Source organism: Rana temporaria, chromosome 3 (assembly GCF_905171775.1).
Source record: "Rana temporaria chromosome 3, aRanTem1.1, whole genome shotgun sequence".
NCBI lineage: Eukaryota > Metazoa > Chordata > Amphibia > Anura > Ranidae > Rana > Rana temporaria.
Genome location: NC_053491.1, coordinates 53,701,083 through 53,725,222, shown reverse-complemented (window position 1 = coordinate 53,725,222; position 24,140 = coordinate 53,701,083). Strand labels below are relative to the sequence as shown.

The 24,140-nt window shown below is 39.6% G+C and overlaps 1 protein-coding gene across 1 annotated transcript in view; it reads right to left on the bottom strand.

Moving 5' to 3' along the window:
* Window positions 1-22,555, bottom strand: part of HDC (histidine decarboxylase) — a 38,361-nt gene extending 15,806 nt beyond the window's left edge. Inside the window, exons 1-7 of the mRNA XM_040342579.1 lie at window positions 21,972-22,555; window positions 19,227-19,399; window positions 13,638-13,751; window positions 10,408-10,530; window positions 7,816-7,950; window positions 3,908-4,051; window positions 690-756 (exon numbers count right to left, since the gene is read on the bottom strand). Coding sequence (XP_040198513.1) covers window positions 690-756; window positions 3,908-4,051; window positions 7,816-7,950; window positions 10,408-10,530; window positions 13,638-13,751; window positions 19,227-19,399; window positions 21,972-22,068 — 853 coding nt within the window. The 5' untranslated portion in view covers window positions 22,069-22,555. The remainder of the gene's footprint in view (window positions 1-689; window positions 757-3,907; window positions 4,052-7,815; window positions 7,951-10,407; window positions 10,531-13,637; window positions 13,752-19,226; window positions 19,400-21,971) is intronic.
* Window positions 22,556-24,140: the final 1,585 nt, after the last annotated feature.

The following is a 24,140-nucleotide window of genomic DNA, read 5'->3' as shown; positions in this document are numbered from 1 at the left end:
CTTTTGAGTTACAGAGGAGGTCTAGAGCTAGAATTATTTCTCTCATTCTAACGATTGCGGCGATACCTCACTTTTGCGGTTTGAACACCGTTTTCATATGCGGGAACTACTCACGTATGCGTTCACTTCTGCGCGCGAGCTTGTCAGGACGGGGTGCTTTAAAAAAAAAATGTTGTTTTCTTATTTATTTTTACACTGGTTTAAAAAAAAAAAAAATGGGTCACTTTTATTCCTATTACAAGGAATGTAAACATCCCTTGTAATAGAAAAAAGCATGACAGGTCCTCTTAAATATGAGATCTGGGGTCAAAAAGGCCTCAGATCCCATATTTACACTAAAATGCAATAAAAAAAATCTAAATAAAAAAATTTGCCATTTGAAAAAATGTGTACAAAAAAATGTGTCTTTAAGACGCAGGGGCGGAAGTGACGTTTTGACGTAGCTTCTGCCCAGCTATGCTATGGAGACGGGTGGTGACCATCTTGCCCTCACTCGTATCCACGACAAGCTCCAAGAAGGACCCTCCAGTAAGCGGCGGAGGGCGTGGGGGAGCAGTGGGATGGGTGATCTTGTGGCAAATCTGCCGCGGAGACCACCGTTATCGTTTACAGGACCGGCTACGGAAAAGATGAATATCTCGGTTGTGGCAGCATATGTATGTATGTACATTAACAGCAAAGTAACTTACAGACTGGCCCCAACTCTGCAAGGTTATCAAAAGAACACACACCGGTTGTACCCAACGTTGCACAAACCTGTAATGAAACAATTATAGGATGTTAGTTTTTCTTATTCTGAAGATATCAAGCATTTGTTTAGTACAAATCCGATGATCTATCGTTAAGCACAGGATTTTCAACAGTTTTTGTAATGTTCACAAGCACTGCCCATGCAATAGTTGACAGCCAAATGCAACAGTTTATTCCAATCAGGTGCCAAGTCCCGATATACCCGATTTCATAGTCACCATAATAAATTAATTAAACACACATCAAGTGGCCAGATTTTACATTGGCTTTGTTCTGCTTTCAAACAACATCAGAGGGGACTGATGAATCAACCTACAATTCTATAGTAATTGGTGAAATATACTTTTTTTTTTAATATACTTGCTTGTGTGGAAAAATCTCTCTCAATTAATTTAGTAGTACATTAAAAAAAGATCTGATCAAATTATATATATATATTATATATATAAGTTCTGTTTTTGCATAAATGAGGGTAATGATGGAAATTATTTTACTGCAGGTGACATCAATCTTCCTATTACAGGCGGTTCCCGGGTTACAAACAAGACAGGGACTGTATATTTGTTCTTAAAGCGGTGTTTCACCCTAAAAAACAACTTTCTAGCATGTCATTCAGCATAGTAGCGCGAGCTACAGTATGCCTTTATATTTCTTTTTGGCGCCGTACTCACTGTTTAATCGCGTAGTAAAGTTTCAGACTCCCCGCGGGGAATGGGCATTCCTATGCAGAGGGCTCGTGATTAACGGCCGGCTATGGCGTGTCACGCTTCACGAAAATAGCCGGAGTAGGTCTCGGCTCTTCACGGCGCTATACGGCGCCTGCGCACAGACATCGGAGCTGACTGCGCAGGCGCCGTGAAGAGCAAACTCCTATTTCGGCTATTTCCATCAAGCGTGACGCGCCATAGCCGGCCGTCAATCACGAGCCCTCTGCATAGGAACGCCCATTCCCCTGAAACTTTACTACGCGATTAAACAGTGAGTATGGCGCCACAAATAAATATAAAGGCATACTGTAGCTCACGCTACTATGCTGAATGACATGCTAGAAAAAAAATTTTTTAGGGAGAACCCCCGCTTTAAGTGAAATCTGTTTGTAAGTTGAAACAGGTAAATCTTTTAAGTGTAGCTCCAGCCAAAAATCTATTATTTTTAAGCTTTTTGGATAGCCTAGGGAAGAGTTATCAGCCCTGTAACATTTGTTTTGCTGTCTGTGCCCCTGTTCAGAAGATTTCACCTCACTTTCTGTCCCAATGACAATTGGATTTTGAAAAATGTGGGTTATTAGGGAAACAAGGATTGGTGATAAAGCATCAGTGGGGAGGAGACACATTTTTCCCATAATAACTCTTAGGCCTCGTACAAACGACCGAGAAACTCGTCGTAAATTAAACATCGTTTTCCTCGAAGAGTTCCATGTCAGGCTTGTCGAGAATCTTGTCAAGCTTTCTTTGCGTACACACTGTCAAGACAAAATCTCATCTTTCTCAAACGCGGTGACGTACAACACGTACGATGGCGCTATAAAGGGGAAGTTCGGCGCCACCCTTGGGGCTGCTTTTGCTAATCTCATTACTGCGTGTTAAGTAAAAGTTTGGTAAGAGATGATTTGCGCTTTTCAGTCTGTTACAGCGTGAAGAATGTGCTATCTCCATCACCAACGCTACTTTTACCGAAGGTGTGCTCCCATCTCACACTTTATTCTGAGCATGCGCAGGTTTCTAAGCATACACACGAACGTGTTTCTCGTCGTAAACCAGCCCGACGAGAAAATTGAGACTCCCGACGAGGAAAAACATTGAGACTCCACGACGAAAAACATACACACGACCGTTTTCCTTGGCAAAAAAGCTTTGCTACCAAGTTTTTTGATGGATTTTGTCAAGGAAAACAGTTGTGTGTACGATGCCTTACAGAAGATAATTTCCCTTCCTAGGGGTAGATTTCCTCTCACTTCCTGTTGTCTCCCTCCGTTTGTAAGTCGGATGTATGTAAGTAGGGGACCGCCTGTACTGCATTTCTGCAGAACATTGAGGAACAGAACAGCTCTTGCTTAGAACTTCATTATCACAGCATTCTGCTACAATGTTTTATGCAGGTAAACTGCATTGACCAAATAATTTGTATTTCTATTAGAACAACTAATACGAAACATTCATACATTGCATCTGAAATGCATTAGAAAAAATCCTATTTGCTGCTTTGTTGGTGCACTGCCCCACATTCTGCTATAGAAAGGACTTGAAAGGTGTCCTTCAGAAATTCAACGCTTCTGAAAATGCATTTTACTGTCATGTAACTGCATACATGTCCAACCAGATGTAGTAGGAGTGAGTCCTTAATGGCATTGACCATATGCGATTTGAAAACATTTATAGTACAGGATCAAGGTCCTCCACGGTAATGTGGTCAGAAAAGCAGCTGATGGCCTAAATTTATGGCAATGTTTCATCTCTGTTAACAGCATGTTGGATTTGATTGGTTGTGATCTGGACAAATGCAACTGAAGACCCACATGTTGCCATAGCCTGTGTGGCCAAATTAACCATATTTTAGCAAATTTTTGGGTGAGAGAGTTCAAGATCAAGAATATTGTTGGGCAAATGATCACAAAAAAAGATGCTTAAAAATGTATTCCCTCTTTAAAAACATAATGATATTCCTATAAATCACTTGCTTTGACTATAAATGCTATGCATGGTAGATTTTACAAAGATGTCATGGTAGCTCCTTTATACATTCAGTCACCTTAAAGCGGAGTTCCAGCATTTTTAGGTTTATTAAAATTCAGCAGCTACAAAAAGTGTAGCTGACGACTTTTAATAAACAGACACTTACCTGCTCCACGGTCAAGCGATGCGGCCGTCCGGAGGTCCCTCTCCCCTGGCGCCTCCATTAACTTTGTGGGCACCCGGCCGTGACAGCTTTCGGCTTCACGGCCTGGCACACACTACACACTGTGCATGCGCGAGCGGCACTGCACTCCCTGAGTGGCCAGGCGATCTCCTGGGATCTGTCACGTTTCCCAGAAGATCGCCTAGAGGGAGGGACCGCCTAAGGCTTAAAGCGGAAGTTCCACTTTTGGGTGGAACTCCCTTTAACAACTGAGAGACACCTACATAGACCTCGTTCTACAGAAGATATTAGAGAGACTCACAAAGACAGGAACAAGTCCACGTTTTCGATCTTCTTCCACTGCAGCCTGCAATGTCTCTCCGCGAAGAGAGAAGTTTTCATCTACTGGGAGGAATCTGACTTTTACCAGAGAAATTAAGCCAGCTTTTTCCACTGAAGAATGAGCCTGAGAAAGCAATCATCAAGTTATTTGGTAAAATCATTGCCGTACTGTATCAGCAGAATTTAAGCACAAAAAATTTACTTTAGGTTTTGGGTGTACATGGGAAGAGATGGATCTCTTGTTGCTATTGCACCTTTTAAATAGGAGACAAAGTGTAAATGCTCTTGCACCACCACTGCACACTATTCTATTAATTAAGCTAATACAAAAAGTGTCCGACAGGCCTGGAGGATTTCAAATCAGAAGCCTCACCATTTGTTTTGTACATCTATGACCACCCTTAAGCCTGCCATGCACAGCTCAAGTTTAGGCTCAAGCTTGAACTTGAATTCAAGCCACGGTTGGACCTGTTCGCACCGCCTTTCTCGACAAAATCAATTTGTTGAAGGAGCCACGTGGTAAATTGTTGGCCAAACAGTGACTGCATGCAATCAAATGCAATCACTGTTTGGGTATTCTGACAGTCAAAGAAGTCAGCTGTCAGAACACAATAACTGGCAGGGGATATTCATTCATGTTACCCCACAAGCTAAAATAGAGAATTGTAAAAGTGTATGGCTAGCCTTAGAATTGTGCAATATCTTTCCATTGCTAGTGTATGTGAAGGAAACCAGTTCTCACATTGGTCAGACAAAAAATGCTTAGGGATCATCACCTTATTTTTTTGCATACAAATGTCCTATAAAGACTATTCAGACTTTCATATTAAATGTTATGCCGCGTACACACGATCATTTTTCGGCTTGTAAAAAACGACGTTTTTCAGCTTCTAGAGAAAACAACGTTTTTTCCAACTTCATCATTAAAACGACGTTGCCTACACACCATTGTTTTAAAAAAATGATCTAGCAAAGCGCAGTGACGTACAACACTTACGACGGCACTATAAAGGGGAAGTTCCATGCAGATGGCGCCACCCTTTGGGCTGCTTTAGCTGATTTCGTGTTAGTAAAAGACTATACTCGCTTTTCTGTCTGTTACAGCGTGATGAATGTGCTTACTCCATTTACCAGAACGAGCGCTCCCATCTCATAACTTGCTTCTGAGCATGCGCGGGTTTTTTTTACGTCGTTTTAGCCCCCACGCGATCATTTTTAACAACCCGAAAAACGGCATAGTTTAAAACGACGTTAAAAAATGCAGCATGTTCGGGAAAAAAAAATTCGTTTTTCAGAACCTGAAAAATGATGTGTAGCCCACACACGATCATTTTCAATGACGTTTTTGAAAAACAACGTTTTTTTCATGCCGAAAAATGATCGTGTGTAGTTACAGCTGCACAGTGAGCAGCTGACATGGCATACTGTCATTAGTACCCTGTACGATTGAATGTATTCTCTGAAATATCTGTGAAGGTTCCCATTTATTCAGGTCATGGTAGAGTTAGTACTACCCTGTTTCCCCAAAAATAAGACCTACCCTGAAAATAAGACCTAGCGCTATTCTCCAGGAGGGCTGCAATATAAGCCCTACCCCAAAAATAAGCCCTAGTTACAAGAATGCTTGTAAAATCCTATAATCCAACATATTACAGTATTATATAATGTACAATGTGTGTGTGTTTCTGTAATATAATTGCGGGGAAGAGAGCTCCGGCGGGAAACAAGTGCAGAGCGTCGCTATAACAAATGTATTTGGCACAAGTATATTACAGAAACGCACACATTGTAAATTATATACTACTGTAATAGAGTGGATTATAGGATTTTACAAGCATTTTAACTCAGTTTACACTGGGGATTCCTGGCAGGGAGGGAGAGGGGGAGAGAAGACTGCACATTACATGGTAAGACCTACCCCAAAAATAAGCCCTACTGTGTCTTTTGTTGGCATAATTAATATAAGACCTGGGCTTATTTTCGGGGAAACACGGTAGTTAGCCAATTTCAACTGGACTTGTTCTGTAAAGTTGAAGACTTTTTTTTTATAGCTTACTAAGACTTTGTTCATTCTAATAAAAGTTGGAGACATACCCCAGCATTCATGTCCACACAGGTAGCATAGTCATCTTAATCAAATCAACTTGGGTTGTGTCAAGATCGATGTTGATTATCCAAGAACAGGATGGAAGGTGTGAAGAACTTTGACATCTCCCATAAACATCTGCTTTGACACATCCCATGGTGATTGGATTAAGAATACTATGCTACCTATTTGAAAATAGATGCTGGAGTATGTTCCTGACACTCACTAGAACTGAAGAAGTGACGTGGTAGGCTATAAAAATGTCTTCACGTTACAGAACAAGTCCAGTTGAATGTGACTAACTACTACAAGCTATTCTCTGTAATATTGGTTTAGGTTATAGCTGACTTAAGAGTGGTTAGGTGACAGGTACACTTAAAACAAGTGAATACAGAGGTAGCTGTAGTCATTAGGGTTGTCCCAATATCGATACTAGTATCGATACCAAGCATTTGCTAGCTTGCAAGCATTTAGCAGGGTTGTCCCGATACCGATACTAGTATCGATACCAAGCATTTGCCCGAGTACTTGTACTCGGGCAAATGCTCCCGATGCTTGTACTGTCGGTGGTGATCAGTGCGTGGAGAAGTTACAAGCACCGATCACCGCTGTATAGATTTAAAATTCATTTCTCCGCTTCTCTCTACACCCCTCCCCCCGCGCGGCTTTCAGCTGCTTTAAAATCAGCGGTGATTGGTGCTTGTAACTCCCCCCACACACGATCACCGCTGGCTGTCCCGTGTCCTCCTCGAGCCCCCCTCCGTTTTGCTGCAGTCTGTCTCCCTCCCTCCGTGTATCCCGTGTATCCCTCCGTGTATCCTGTGCATCCCGTCGTGTATCCCGTGCATCCCGCCGCGTATCCCATGCATCCCGCCATGTATCTCTCCCCTTCTGTGCTCCTCCTCCACCCCCTGGAAATGTCAGGATGGAGAGCGGGGTAGGAGCCGGTAAATCCAGCTCCTTACTGCTCCGAATGGACAGAGTCAGTGATCACTGACTCTGTCTATTCACATAACTGAAACATTGTAAACTGTGATTACAATGTTTCAGTTTATGAATGAAGAGAAGCCGCTGTCTTCTCTCCTTTCATTTTCAGCGCAGCTGATGCTGCTGAGAAAGGGACTGGGGAACATGTGTCCCTAGTCCCTTTACCTGCCTCAAAGGGAAGATGTCAGAGGTCTGTTAAGACCCCTGATATCTCACCAAAGCCCCCCCAACAGGGCTGAAAAAATAATAAAAAAAAATAAAGAATAAAAAAACAAAATAATAAAAAAAATTATTGTAGAAAATAAAAATTAAAGAAAAAACACAGACACGGTCCACCCCCTCCTTAAAAAAAAGAAAGCATTATAAATGAAATTTTTTAAAAAAAAAATTAAAAAAATTGTTAAAGATTAAAAAAAAAAACTACTGACACATGTGCCGCTGTCACATGAGATTAAAAAAAAGTATCGGTATTCGGTATCGGCGAGTACTTGAAAAAAAGTATCGGTACTTGTACTCGGTCTTAAAAAAGTGGTATCGGGACAACCCTAGTAGTCATCATTGTTACTGACCGTTCTTTGCCTGTGCTGACCTTTTTCTGGCAATGCAATAACAAATGACAAAGGAGCAGTAAACAAGTGAAAGTATGCAAAGTGCATTATCTAATTATATAATGGGTGTCTCGCTGTCAGAACACAATAGAAGAGCAAGAGAGATCGCTGTACTAACATTGGACTTGGATGGTTGACTTAATTCCAGAGATACAGCAGGCTGTGTTGGGAATTTATACATAACTGTCTTGGCAACCTTTGTATTACCTGATTAGATGCATAAGCAATGAGCCGGGAGTTCAGGCTTGAGTCATCAGAATCGGGCTCAGAGATTTTCATTTGCATGATTTTATCTTTTCTGGCAGCCAATAAAGCTATCAGTGTTGACTCGCTTACAGTGCTCTAACAATGAGAAAAAATATTTCAGTATAAAGAAAAACAGATGTGGCATAACATAACATTTAGGGACTGTGTTAAAGTTTTAAAGCGTATCTCCACTTTTGTTGAGTAAAAAACATTCACCTCTGGCTATGGATGATCTATGTATATTACAAGAATTTTAACAAACTTTTTTGCAGATGCCTACCTTTTGTTATTCTGGTAAAATTCCTATTCCTCTGTGCCCAGTGAGTCTAATGGGAGTGGTTTCATAATTATCAACCAGCTGCTGCAGCTGTAGGATCTAATGAGAAAATATGTAGGGTCTGCATCCCTTTAGACATATTTCCTATTGGGAGTATCTTACCAAAAAATGTATTTTGTTCCAGGGGTACCAAAAATCTGACTTGTATCTTACTGTAGACTTCTGGGCAAATCAGTGAGCCAATCACACAAGCAGGAAATTGTGTTTCTGGGGGGCGTTCTGTGCACATTCTGTGTACAGAACACCTCCAGGTAGCCATATTGCATTGCACTTTACAGAAAATTACAGAGCTGCAGATTGAAAAGGAAATGTCATTTCTAATAACATTCAATTACAATATAATTTGTGTTGCAATTGTAATACGCTATATTATTATTTTTTATATGCTATGTTTTTTTCCATGAAAGTGGAGTTAAATGGGTTTGTTTTGAATGGGTTTAGCATTTCCAAGTCAATTGGAATGCAAAACATGTTTGAAGTAGGTGAAATGCAGGTCAAAAGAAGATCAACTGCAGGACATCTAAGAAGAGTCTCAAATTTATGCCAAAGTGATGCCATCAACACAAGCCCAAAGCCCATATCTGGTGGGTTGAATGAGTTGCCGGGTTCCCTCAACAACTGACTGTGAGATTTCCCTACAGCAATTTGTGTCTCTGCTTCTTCCCACAAGGCCATAATATAGCTGTCATTATCTATTGGCTATACTGCATTATGGAGAATCCATTGGTAGAATGTGAAACCAGAATTTGGACTGTAATGGCTATGGCAACTGGACGTGAAATTTTGGAGTCTCTGAGATATGTAGAAAGCCAAGCTGGGATTTAGCTTGTGAACAATATACACAGAAGTGGCAATGCCTTAATTTGCCAGGTTATATACATTTAGCAGTCTATTTATATTGGGGATCAAACAGTGCCTGCATTTTACGTCATTCATAAAATGCAAGCGGTTGTGTGGTGCCTGCAGTGTCCACTGGAATGTTGGATGGGAACAGGCCAGTCACATGAATTTGACAATACTTTTTTTCCAATTATGAAATGGAATGGTGCTGAGCTTGCTTCAGGGTCCTGGAGCAAGTGAAGCAGAAAGCTCATTGTTAACTACTTGCCGACCAGCCGCCGTCATTCTACGGCGGCAGGTCGGCTCTCCTGGGCGAGAGCCCGTCATATTACGTCGGCTCTCTTTGCGGCCACTAGGGGCGCGTGTGCGCCGCCGGAGGCGCGCGCCCCCTGCTCGTCCGTGACTCCCGTGCGATTGCTCGTTACAGAGCGGGGACCGGGAGCTGTGTGTGTAAACACACAGCTCCCGGTCCTGTCAGGGGGGGAAATGCTGATCCTCTGTTGCTGATGTTGATCCTCTGTTCATACAATGTATGAACAGAAGATCAGTGTTTCCCCTAGTGAGGCCACCCCCCCCCCCCCACAGTAAGAACACACCCAGGGAACATACTTAACCCCTCCCCCCCCCATGTTTTTTTATATATTTTTGGGGTATATTTATTATAGCAAAAAGTAAAAAATATAATTGTTTTTCAAAATTGTCGCTCTATTTTTGTTTATAGCGCAAAAAAACTAAACGCAGAGGTGATCAAATACCACCAAAAAAAAACTCTATTTGTGGGAAAAAAAGGACGCCAATTTTGTTTGGGAGCCACGTCGCACGACCGCGCAATTGTCAGTTAAATCGACACAGTCCCGAATCACAAAAAGTGCTCTGGTCTTTGGGCAGCAATATGGTCCGGGGGTTAAGTGGTTAAAGGACAACACTGTGGTTTATAAATGTATCATGCTTTTTTAAAGCAACAATAGAGGTGCAGTAAAGCCATATCACTGCTTTAAAAATAATTAATTCCCTTAAATTTATTTACAATCGTGTACCAATGATTTAGATAGCCATTACTAAATTACATCTCATGTTTCAAATGGGACTTGTGTAAAGATCTTTTTGTATGCAGATTTTACAAAATACATTTTTACATTGTCAGTAAATCTGCTTTATTCTGTATGTGTGGTCCGCATAGTGGCCACAAGCTGGCAATTTGTATGATGGGCAGTAATCTACGGATCAATATCTTAATTTCTCATTATATATCTGCTGCTGTTTGTTGTATTCTAACATGCACTCACTGGCTAGAAAATATAGAAAATATCTAAATCAAGTAAACGTGTTCTATGATGATGTCTGATCATATAAAAGTACATTTAAATGGAACTTACTTGCAGCACTCCTCCTCCTTTACTCTCGGGATAATGGTGTAGAAAATGGCAAGGAAGCCCGAGCATTTTTGCCAACCAATCCATTACATTCATTTCTAATTCTGTACAAGCTGGACTGGAGGCCTGATCATGGGGTATGGGGAAAAAACATTACATATCTCATTGTTTTTCTATAATATAAATCCAACATAAGATTTTAGGGAAAAAGCAAGTCATACATTTTAATGATCCTGCAACAATCTATAGCAGGGGTGTCCAAACTTTGTTCAAAGAGGGCCAGATTTGATGAAGTGAACATGCGTGAGGGCCGACTATTTTGCCTGACATTCTTTGAACCATTAAAATTCGGCCTAAGTGTGTTTGTCCAAGCACTAATACACTGCTCAACAAGAATTCTCTTGCCTTTGTGGCTGTGTGTGGTGAAGAGATGAGCTTGGGCGGGTTATTTGGATATACTGTATATATTTCTTTTGTGGCCCCCAACGAATCCCAGAGCGCTGCTCAGGACCAAGGATGAGCTTGGGCGTGTTATTTGGATATACCGTATTTTGCGGTGTATAACACGCATAGGCTTACCTTTGCATGAATGCAGCCTTACCATTGCCACAAATGCAGCCTCACCATTGACACAAATGCAGCCGCACCATTGTCATCAGTGCACTCTGATTAATGCCCATCTGCAGCCTCAGAGGGCAGAGGGAGGGGGGTGGGACGAGTGCCGACAGATTACAAACAGGAGAATCTCTTGTTTACTCTGTGGACGCTTTAATACAAAGTCCCGCCTCCTATGATAGACAGAACAGTCGTCCAATGGCATCCCAGGAGATGGGACTTCCAATACAGACGCTGCTGAGTAAACAGGAGATTCTCTTCATGTAATCTGATGGCGCTTGTCCCGCGCCCTCCCTGTCAGTTCTAGAGATGTGTCTGCTGCAAAAGGTGGCTACTTTGAAGAACCTAGAATATGAAATATATTTTCAGTAGTTTCACACTTTTTTGCGATGTATAATTCCACATGTGTTAATTCATAGTTTTGATGCCTTCAGTGTGAATCTACAATTTTCATAGTCATGAAAATAAAGAAAACTCTTTGAATGAGAAGGTGTTTCCAAACTTTTGGTCTGTACCGTATATATTTTTTATTATTTATATTTCTTATTCCCAATGGAGATTTTTGGCTCGATCTTAAATGGAGTCCAATTGATGTACTCCATCTAGTGGATGAGAAAGGCAAGTGAGGGCGCCCATTTATTTATTTTAGTATTATGGGAGTTTTTAAATAATGGTTGGTTTCAGGGTCTTTTCCAACAATACTGCTAGTTAATGAATGTTTTATTTAGTGAGGAATCAAATGTATCTTACTATAGATGTCATTTTACCAATAGAGGGTTAAATAATGAGCAATGTATTTGTTTGCCCGTTTTGTCTGGCTGACTGCACAGGTCGGCGATGTGGCTGCAGCCTGATTAGGCATACTATTGGTCCAAGCAAATTCTCCTCCCTATTGCTAGATTTTAAATCACGTGACCCCCAGTGACCAGGCACGCCCCCTGAAGACGTTAATCCACAAAACGTACGTCGGCGGCGTAGCCTGGTCACGTGTACCCCTTACGTCCCATCCTGTGATCTGGCTGGAGCTTCGGGCTGGTGGAACGCACGCCACCGCAGAAGTGGAGGAACTAAATCAGTGTTATTCCTACGAGTCTGCAGCCCCAGTTTTTAATGTAAGCGGACATTTGGCCCCCGTTTTTCTTGTCATGTTTTAATCCTTATATTAAATGGTTTGCACTATGGAAGTTTTGGTCTTTTGTTTCATGTTCCATCTCTGAAACGGAGGCTTTGAGTCATTAACCCACATCTCTGGCTAAGTGTGCAGGCACGCCCCTGCTAAGCGCATGTGATCTTTTTCTAATCAAAAAGATCTATTGAGTCTGGTAAGCACATTCCCCTTCTGTGCACTTTGGGTGTCGTATCCTAGGTTGTGGTGAAGGAACAAGTTTGCACTTCCTGGCTAATTAATTACATTACAGCAAGAACCTTAATTTTTTGTTGGTGAATGGACTTTGGAATTAAATCACTTCATTTGGGATTTTTTCTACTATTGGGACTATATATATATATATATATATATATATATATATATATATATATATATATATATAATTTCTTGTGTATTTGGACATTTATTATATTAATGTGTTTATTGATCTATTTTATAGATTTGTTATCACTAATTGTGTAGCACTATACTTGATTCACTTGAGGTGAAAATTTTGATTTTTTTCTATATATATTTATTTATTTTGTTATATTTATAGTTTAATAATTTACGAGTGCTTATATATATTTAATCACTTTAAAGGGCCCTCTTTATCACTAACCAAATTATAGTAAGAGTCTCACTCGTGGTTGTAATTACTGTGTAATACTGATTATACATGTGACCAACATAATACAAAAAACACACATTGTACTGGTATTATAAAACGTAATAGCATATAAAGTGCCAAATAATAAGTCATTCAACAGTGCAAATGTAAAAAAAGTTCATTAAATGGCTGGAGTTTAATGAAAAAGATCCCACGTGAGATATAGAGCCTGGATCAAATGCTTGACTGTGTGATACCCATCACCACAGTGAGGTAAAAGGCATACCGGAAAGCCAGCGACCACCCTTATTTAGGGGGGTCACAAAGCACTTGTTGAATTAATGATCCCATAGAACAGTGATGGCGAAAATTGTCACCCCAGATGTTTTGGAATTATGTTTCCCATGATGCTCAACTACACTGCAGAGTGCATGAGCATCGTGGGAAATGTAGTTCCAAAACATCTGGGGTGCCAAGGTTCGCCATCACTGCCATAGAAGGATGTGCAGATGTCCTGAGCGTCTCCCACCAGAAGCCTCCACATACACCGGGCGATGGTCAGACCAGAGCAGATATCCACAGTATCAGGAGGTGCAGACATGCAAAGAAACAAAGACCCCAATAGTACAGTATTGTCTCTGCAGTAAAGCTAAAAAAAAGTTTTCTTCTTCATATATCGGCACCACTGTTCATTGTCTGTATGTAAACCTGTGTCATGCATCAACATCAGATGAGCTCAAATAAATAAATAATAACCAATAGACGTAGGCTGTAATAAATCAAGCCAACATTGTGTCAGGACAAGCACATTCATTGATATGAGTTGGTGTTATGGTGGTGAAAAGTAGAAGTACAACTTACCCATGTAAATCCTAAGCAGTTTATGGCATCTGCCAACATGTCTCCTAACAAGGAAGGCCAAGATGTTAGTGCTGGGAAATAAGCATGCATATGAGGACTCTGCCAATGGACAACCTACGTGGACAAATAATGGAGGTTAATCAATAGATGGAACAATGGATGGGCCAGTATACAAACAGAAACCCATTGGGGTTGATTTACTAAAGGTTCCCAATTTAAATTTTAGTCATTCAACTTTTGGGAGTTGTTTTCAGCGATAGGTTTGTGTAATAGTATGGTTTATAATAGAGACAAAACAAACTGCATTTGTCCCACTAATGAAAGGCTAAATAAAACATTTTACAAACCTTAGCAATATAAACTGAGCATATGATGAAGAAGGTGTAAGCAGAGGCAATCTTTAGTGAAAACTGCATGTCAAAATGATAATCACTAGATTTACAGATATAGGAAAGTTAAGTAGAAATCATGATATTTCCTGTAATAAAACTTCAATACATAGGAACAAAATCACAAGTAACTATAGGCTAGTAAAATAGACATCATAGCAGACATAATTGGTTTGAGACTCTTGAAACCCAAGATTAAAGCCTAGTACACACTAGTAGTTTTTTTTGTTCAACCCAGCAGGGCTGAAAGAAAAAAAAATTGACAGCTCAGGGGGAGCCACTGTACTAACCATGCAATGTTAGTACAGCAATTCCCCCTGCTGTGCTATTGTGTTCTGACAAGGGCACACCCCCGCCAGAACACTCCAGTCCAGTGCTGTCAGCCATTGGCTGAGAGCACGGATTGGGAGCCGATCAGCAGACCTTTTTCGGTCATATCCCTTCTTCAGAAGCCGGCTGGCTTTTGTCAGACCGATTGCAATACAAACGGGTCAAATGTTGGCAGGTTTCTATTGAACCGGCCGATGTCATCTGACATTTCGCCCCCCCTGTTTGAGCTGGCTTTAATCATTACTGTGACGACTCACTGAGTTCTGTAAACCATCAGACTTCTTTTGATTTATTTTACACACCTAGCTTGGGAATTCTTACGAAGGCCACAGACAGAGCAAATTTATTTTCTGCAACTTGGAAACAAAATAGCTTGATTCTCCCATCAACACAGACAGCATTGACAGGGGAGTCCACTCTGAGCCATTGTGTTCTCCCAGTGGGGGGGGGGGGCCGTCTTCACTGGGAGAAAACAGTGATTATTGCAAGTGGCTGATCGCCTTGCAATGATCGCATGTAAGACCCGGCATGCTGGTTGTGCAGAAGTTGATCTATAGATCAACTTGGAACATTCATCCTGCCCATACATGGTTTCAAAATGTCAATTGCTGGCTTTAGCACAACACAGAGAAATGCATCCTACTACTAATACTACTCGTCCTGAATATAGGGATTAATAAAATATAAGAATTCTGTGCTGTGTGTTATGCAACCAAGGCAGCTAACACATAAGTATTATAGCCAACTTATAACGTAGATAATATGAGAGTGTAGCGCCCAAAAACTAACTCAAAACAGCAGATCATTTAGAACACGGATTAGAAAGTCACTTGATTAGAAAAAATTGTGCATACTAAATAGTTCATTAGAACAAAAGTAATCCATGGTAGAGGCCACCACTCCTGTGACAAAGATGTACAGCAATCGTGTCCAACCAAATGAACCGCCACCCACAGAAAGATTGCAAACTTAACAGCTGCCATTACAGCAGCATGGGAACCTCAAACACTTATGGAAATCCCACTGGAGATATCGTTGTGGATCACTTCCACCATGGGTTCACATCAGGATTCACTTGGGAATAAATAAGTTTAGCAGCAAGACGTCAGTGCCAAGTATCCTGAACTGATGCAATTGCGTCCAATAACTGAACCCTTGACAACGTCCCTTAGGACGAAACGCATTGGAAAAAATATTAGGCACTGTGTCTTGCTGCTGAGCAATTCCAGGTCGCCAGCAGCTGCCCATGTGAGTTTTTAAAGTTTTTAATGTATTTGCTATGCATCTTTTATCCATGGAATAAACCTACTACACAATGAGACTTCTTCTGGGCTTTGGGTGAGCTTATTTATTTTTCACTTGGATCCTGATTTGAACTCTTGACAGAAGTGATCCACTGCGATATCTCCAGAGGGATTTCCATATGTCTTTGAGGTTGCCATGCTGCTGTAACAGCAGCCATTAAGTCCGATGAGTTTGCAATCTTTCTGTTGGTGGCGGATCATTTGGTTGGACAGAATTGCTCTACATCTTTCTCACTGGAATGGTGGCCTCTGCCATGGATTGCTTTTGTTCTAATTATCTTTTTTAATGAACTTTTTTTTCTAGCCAAGTGACTTTCATTTATGTGAAAGATCTGAATGATCTGCTATTTTGAGTTTGCTTTTGGATGCTACACTCTCATATTATCTATTGAATATAGTGATAGCACAAGTGTGAGACTTTTGAGCTGACTAAATGCAAAGGAGCACCTTTGAGCTTTCAAGAGGCCTAAATGATGTATCTATTTGCAAGACTCATGCCGCGTACACACGATCCTTTTTTCGGCATGTAGAAAAAACAAAGTTTTTCCAACTTCATCATTAAAACGACGTTGCCCACACACTTTTAAAAAATGCTCTAGCAAAGCATGGTGACGTACAACACATACAACGGCACCATAAAGGGGAAGTTCCATTCGGATGACGCCACCCTTTGGGCAGCTTTCGCTGATTCCGTGTTAGTAAAAGACGATTTGCGCTTTTTTGTCTGTTACAGCGTGATGAATGTGCTTACTCCATTATGAACGGTAGTTTTACCAGAACAAGCACTCCCATCTCATAACTTGCTTCTGAGCATGTGTGGGTTTTTAGCCCACCCACGATCATTTTTTATAACCCGAAAAACTACATTGTTTAAAACGTCGTTAAAAAATGCAGCATGTTCAAAAAAATGTTTTATCGTTTTTCAGAACCCGAAAAATTATGTGAAGCCCACACACAATCATTTTAAATGAATTTGTTTTAAAACAACGTTTTTTTCATGCCGAAAAATCAGACTGTCTATCAGACCATTTTTTGTAGGCAGGCATCACAAGGTATTTATTAAAAGCTATGATGAGCCTTTTAAAGATCTCGATATTTGTCAAAAGTTTTTAGAGAATTATAAAAATAAATTAAAATATATATTTTTTTTTCACAAATTTCTCATTTTAACAAGTTATTTTTTTTACACACAGTATGGGCATATGCAGAATCACAATCCCAAAATATACTTTGATACCACATACATGAGAATTTTTTTCTCAAATAGTGCTCTCTATACATCAGAGAAATGAAAAGTCAAAAAAGCGGTATGTTGATTGCCAAAATTAGTTGGGAAGGAGACAGACCTTCCTGTAGATTGTAAATGATATGTGAATTGATCATGGCCAATTGACATAAATGGATTGTTATATAGATCAAGAGCACATCAGTGCCTTGATCTATGAGCTCCCGGGTAGGGCCTCCTCATCTGGTAATTTGAACACAAAGTACAAAAGGCCAGCATTACCATGGATATGAATGCAGCTCAGTCATATATATATATATATATATATATATATATATATATAAACTCTAAAAAACACACATTGCCCATGGGACTTTAAAAGAGTTACACCAAAAACAAATACATCTTTAATAGAATTAAAATCACATTAAAATTGCACAGAATACATCCAAAAATAACAGATGGTTGTGTGATAACGTATATACATAAAAATGTGATAAGTTGATATCCTGCAAGATTGTGACTTTAATCATGTATGCAAATAAAAATTGGATTATTTTAAAGATGTATTGATTTGTTTTTGGTGCAACTCTTTTAAAGTCCCATGGGCAATGTGTGTTTTTGAGAGACCTGATAATTAAAATGTACCCTTTCTATATGCAGAATGTACTCTTGGTTGCAGTGTTTTTTTTTTTTTTGTATCTCATCTTTTATCCAAGGGTTCCTGGCTTCACAGACTTGCCAACATCCCTCTCCTCTCATATTCAAAAGGTTTGTGAAAAAAAAAAATCTTTAATTTGGTTGCATTTTACCACAAGCCATAGTATTTTTTTTAGAAACAGATTTATAAAAAGTGGTACGCTTGAGAAAAAATTGTCAATGTAGTTCAAAATTGGGGAATATCCACAAAGGATTTTCAAAGCCACCCTGAACACTAGCATGAGACGGGAGCGCTCGTTCTGGTAAAACTAGCGTTCGTAATGGAGATAGAACATTCGTCACGCTGTAACAGACTGAAAAGCACGAAGACTGAAAAGTGCAAATCGTCTCTCACCAAACTTTTACTAACACGAAATCAGCAAAAGCAGCCCAAAGGGTGGGGCCATCCAAATGGTACTTCCCCCTTTATAATGCCGTCGTACGTGTTGTACGTCACCGCGCTTTGCTCAAGCTTTTTTTTTTCACGATCGTGTGTAGGCAAGGCAGGCTTGACAAGAATCAGGTCGAAAAAAACATTGTTTTTTTTAAACCATTAAAAATGGTCGTGTGTATGCGGCATAAGACATCTTTAACTACTCTCATACATTATACTTAAGGAGGTTATATGCCTCCTGCTTTTTTTTTCACAATTGTTTAGGGAAAAAAATGGACAAATGTACGAAATTTTTTAATCACTAGACCTCAGGTCCAACACTAAAAAGTTAGGCTGGGTTCATACTGCTGTGCGGAGCGGCTCATAGCAGAGATCCAGTCTGTGTTCTCCGTTTTAGGGATGAATCAGGCCTTAATTTTTGGTTGGATTTGGACCTGAAATGGACCAGAAGACACACGGAACTCTTCTGCAAGCCGCTCCGCAGCCGTCCCGGAGCTGTGTGCACTGGCTCCATTGAGAGCCGGTCACAGTCTCCTGACATGCGAATTGGATGCGGAAAAACGGCATCCAATTCACACTAGTGTAAACCCAGCCTTATACTTACCAGGTGCTCAAGCTTGATGTTAAAAAATAATACTTGCCAGGTTATCAAGCCTGACACTGAACATTTTTACTAAACAGAGCTGATGGCAACATGGCTAATTCAAATAATTGTCATCCCGTTCTGACTATATAAATAAATCATTGTCACATCAGGCAAACAATTGTTACACAGAGCAGATGATGACCTTTCAGGGAAGGCACACTGATGATGGCTACCTGTCTACCAGGTAGGTCTGTTCAAGCAGGCACAGGGATAAACTAGAAATGTAGAGAGCCACTGAAAAATCTATTTTAGCTTAGACTGATGATAGGTTGATGTTCTGACAAGTAATATACACTATATATGGTATATACTAGTGTGAACTTTGTATTGTTCATATATTTTCATAACTTCGGGTGTGTTTGCCGTTACCCTTAAATATTTTCCATACTTGCATTTCAGCAAATTCCCCGCATTTAGTTGCATTCAACTGATCAGACATTTTCTTGTGGATTAGAAAGCAAAATCAAAATGGACAAATATTCCAAACATTTTTCACCCAATCATACATTTGATGATGTCAATGTTTTATTCAGTAAGGGTATGTAATGTAATTCATCTAGGAGATATTTGAATATAGTTGGCTTTTTATCAGTCTACATTACCCCAGGCATGATGATTTCCTCAATGTCCCTGAAAATGTTGTCCCAGCTCTCTGACTCCACCGGAGCACTGTCGGGCAGCAGGGCTCTCATATAACCAGGCTGGACATCTGGGCTTACACGTCTTTCCCTCACAGTGCTGAGATAATGGCAGATGTAATCAACCAACTCTTTACCTAGACACATGTATAAAATATAGACTTGAAGCGGCTTACATAATACATTTTTACTGACTGATAAACAGACATTGATCTTGTATGAGTGAACTCTAATGTCTTTGGAAGAAAAAACATTGGGGCAGATCCACGTAGCGCGGTGCATTCCTCCATCCGGCGTAGCGTATCTCTGATACGCTACGCCGCCGTAACTTAGATTTTTTTTTTGTATCCTGAAAGAATTTCCGCCGTAAGTTATGGTGGCGTAGCGTAACTTAGGCGGCGTAAGGGCGCGCAATTCAAATGGATGTGATGGGGGCGTGTTTTATGTAAATACGTCTTGACCCGACGTAAATGACGTTTTTTTTCAACTGCGCACGCTCCATCCGTGGGGGTATCCCAGTGCTCATGCTTGAAATTAAACTGGAACAAGCCAATGCATACGACGGTGACGTCATTCTACGCAAAGCCCTATTCGCGAACGACTTACGCAAACGACGTAACATTTTCAAAATTCGACGCGGGAACGATGGCCATACTTAACATAGGATACGCCTCATATAGCAGGGGTAACTATACACCGAAAAAAGCCTTACAGAAAGACGTAGAAAAATGCGCCGGCCGGACGTACGTTCGTGGATCACCGTATCTAGCTAATTTGCATACTCAACGCGGAATTCAACGGAAACGCCACCTAGCGGCCAGCGTAAATATGCACCTACGATCCGACGGCGTACTAAGACGTACGCCTGTCGGATCGAGCCCAGATTCAGTCGTATCTTGTTTTGTGGATACAAAACACAGATACGACGGGGCATTTTAAAAATTACGCGGCGTATCCATATATATGCCGGCGTAATTCGTTTGTGGATCTGGCACATTGTCTCTAAACTTTCCTCCAGTATACACAGCACAGAAGTTCCATATTGTATAATGTTGTTGCTTTACAATCTGTGGTGCCTTTTATTTTTTTAGCTTTTTTTTTCCCACTACAATATATTGCCTTCTTTTGTTACTCTTTTTTTTTTTTTTTTTAAATCCACTTTATTTTTATTTTCTCATTTCATACATAGATATGCCTATTCGGCATCCATTGCAGTTCAATTAACATGCATTATACAACATTTTTACATTGTTACTCATTTTTTAAAGGCTCAATGTTTTTGAAGGTTGTATTTAGTATTAGATAATGTGAAGTGTTGGGAGAAAATGTATAATAGAACTATGTACTTAAGTTATTAAAAAGACCAAGTTACTAGTCCTCTATTTAAATAGCAATTTAAATTACTGTTATGTATTATCATAGTTATTAGTGTCTCCTGATCTAATATGTACACATATTCTTTTTATGCTGTGTACAATATACAGTGTTACATTTTGAGCAGATGCACCTTGTACCTGGGACCCTATATTGTCAATCTCAGAACTTTCACAGCCTGAAATAAAAAAATAAATTGTCACCTGTTGCACTCATTCTCACAACCTGAAACTCTGGGTGATGCCAAGCTCAATAGAGCACAATTTAAAAAATCCAAATAATGCTCTTGCACTACTTTATGTAAGTGTCCATTTTTCCAATTATTTCTAATAAAATTCAAGTGAAACAAAAAAATCAAAATAAATACTATGATTCTATATACTATGATCCCATGTTGCTGATGGTGGAAGCTAACCATGGAGTTGTTTGGAAGAAGGATTATTCTCCACACTGTCATAGTGGTTGCATTATGTCATCTTACATTATATTATGGATTTGTGTATCTATCCGTAAAATGCAAAATTTTACAATTTTATTTTCCAACTTAATGAACCATGTGGTTATAATATAAAGTATCAATCCTACTGTGTGGGTTTATTTATAGAGTTGTGATGTTTTATTACAAGTTTTGCTACTTTTGTTTATATATTTTTTAAAATAAATTATTCATCACTACTGAATTAAAGAGGGATATATGATAATGTACCGTCTTCCTATCAGTTAAAAAAAAAGCAGACATTTTGAGGCAGCTTTGGACTTTCATGGTATGATATGGACTCACAAAAGAGGTTTATAAAATTATATAAATTATATACATTTTTTTTATTAAAAAAAGATGTAAAATGTATCTATTTTGTCTTGTCATATGAAGATTGCTTATATAGGTTTGATTTCTTATAGAACAATCATTCTCTGAACCATACTCCCGAAGAAGCGGTCTGACGCGAAACATGTCGAGTTTTGAACTGGAAAGGGACGAATATGGAATCCCTCATCGTGGGTTGATATATGTACCTTCTTTATAGTTCTTGTCAGAGTTATCTAACTGTTTTAGCATGTTATGTCTCTGCCCTTGTGGGTATATATTTTTTTAATTGATCATTTTTAATAAAAATTTATATAATTTTATAAACCTCTTTTTTTAGTCCATATCGTACAGTGAAAGTCCCCAAATTTCTGCTTTTCTATTATTATTATTATTATTATTATATTATTATTTTTGTGTGCATCATAAAAAGTGCAAATGTTAAAATAAGCCTTAAATAGGAAACAGACAATTGAATTTGTAAAGTGATTTACAATGTGGTCACATGCATGAGGGTCTAAGAGACTTACCTCTCTTTCTGTATTCTTCTGATTCCATTGTGATTGTGTGTAACAAGACGTGAGAGCCCACTCTTCCCACAGCAGTCTTTCTGAACCTCCCTCTCATAGCTTAAGTTTTATACCCCTGTTATCTCTTAGTCATACGTCATTTACATTTATTTCTGTCTACATGCCGAGTTTATCTTATTCCATTTATTTCAGATGCCTCTCCATCAAGCTGATTGAAATAAAAGAAACTCTCAAGCTCTGTTTGCTTTCCCGTTATCTTTGATGTCTTCACCTGTATCTACACAGCCTGTTCCATTCATAATCATTTCACCGGATGCTTGAGGACCAATTTTGACCTATTCTCTGCTGGAAACACATACAACCACCTGATAGATCTGGATCTGAGGGTAGAAATTATACTCCCATTGAAAGTGTAAAGGTGCCCATATTAGATGGTCATTTTTAGCCTGACTGAACCCCTTCATATCACTCTAGACCTTCCATGCTGATCGTTCACAAGCTATTTATTCAGAGTATGCATGGACAATGGAAACATATGTCCATGCACATATCTAAAACAGAGAGGATATTTAGTATGTCCAGCCTTCCTTTTATGTATTTTGCCAGTTTTAAAGTGAAAACCAGATTTATAGGAGTACTATCTATTACATATAAGGAGTACCATCTATTACACCTTGTAATAAAGGGTAGGCAGCATAAGTACCTAGAGGTCCCTAGAGTAGTGAGTGGAGCGTAGGGATGAGCAGAACACCCCACGGTGCGGTTTACACCAGAACATGGGAACAGGCAAAACGTTTGAGCGAACATTTGAACCCTATTTAAAGTCTATGGGACACAAATATGAAAAATCAAAAGTGCTAATTTTAAAGGCTTATATGCAAGTTATTGCCATAACAAGTGTATGGGGACCAGAGTACTGCCCCATGGGACATGTAATAATGTAAAAAAAAAAAACGTTTTTAAAACAACTTTTTTCAGGAGCAGTGATTTTAATAATGCTTAAAGTGAAACAATAAAAATTAAGGGCCAAATCCACAAAGATCGTGCCTAACTTAATTTTTTCCATTTAAGTTACACTGCCTTAAAAATTCTACCTAAGTGCCCGATCCACAAAGCACTTACCTAGAAATTTTGGGCTGTGTAACTTAAATTCCGCCGGCGCAAGGCGTTCCTATTTGAATGGGGGCGATTCCCATTTAAATTAGGCGCGCTCCCGCGCCGGCCGTACTGCGCATGCTCGTGACGTCATTTTCCCAACGTGCATAGCGCGAAATTACGTTACGTCGAGCTTTGTGGATTGCGACGGGTCAATAAAGTTGCGTCGGGAAAAAAAAAGATACGGCGGGAAAAAAAAAAAAAAAAATTTAAAAAAATCGCGTCGCTGGATAGAAAGGTCTGCTTTTACATGGTGTACTAACTTTACACCTTGTAAAAGCAGCCCTAATTTTGCGTATGCAAACTAAAACTTACGGAGAAAAAACGAAGCTGAAAAGCTTCGTGGATCTCCGTAAGTGCTAATTTGCATACCCGAGGCGGCATTTCGACACGAAATGCCCCCAGCGGCGGATGCGGTACTGCATCCTAAGATCCGGCAGTGTAAGTCCCTTACACATGCACATGCCGGATCTTCTCCCTAACTATGGAAAACTGATTCTGTGGATCAGTTCCATAGTTAGGAACAGGGATACGTCGTATCCCTTTTGTGGATTTGGCCCTAAATATTCCTTTAAATATCGTGCCCTGGGGGTCCCCTTAGTCTGTGTAAAGTGGAACATCTATGCAATATGTAGAATAGTGCCGCAAAATGACAAATCTAAAAGAAAAAAAAAAAAATTAAACGTGCTCGTGGCTGTAATGTATTGCCGGCTCCCAGCAATATAGGTTAAAAATCAAGGGAAAAAATCAGCGTGGGTTCCCCCCCTCAGTCCATACCAGGCCTTTCAGGTGAATCTCCTTAATGTGGACACAGACAGAAATAAAAACTGACAGGTGTTCTAATGCCTCTACACTCTATCCAAAACAAATAAATAAAGAGCGACAATTTAAAAAAAATATTATTTTTTTTGCAGTAATACATATCCCAAAAAAATAATAAGTGTATATATATATATATATATATATATATATATATAAAAATGTATTCATCAGTTTAGGCTGATACATATTCTT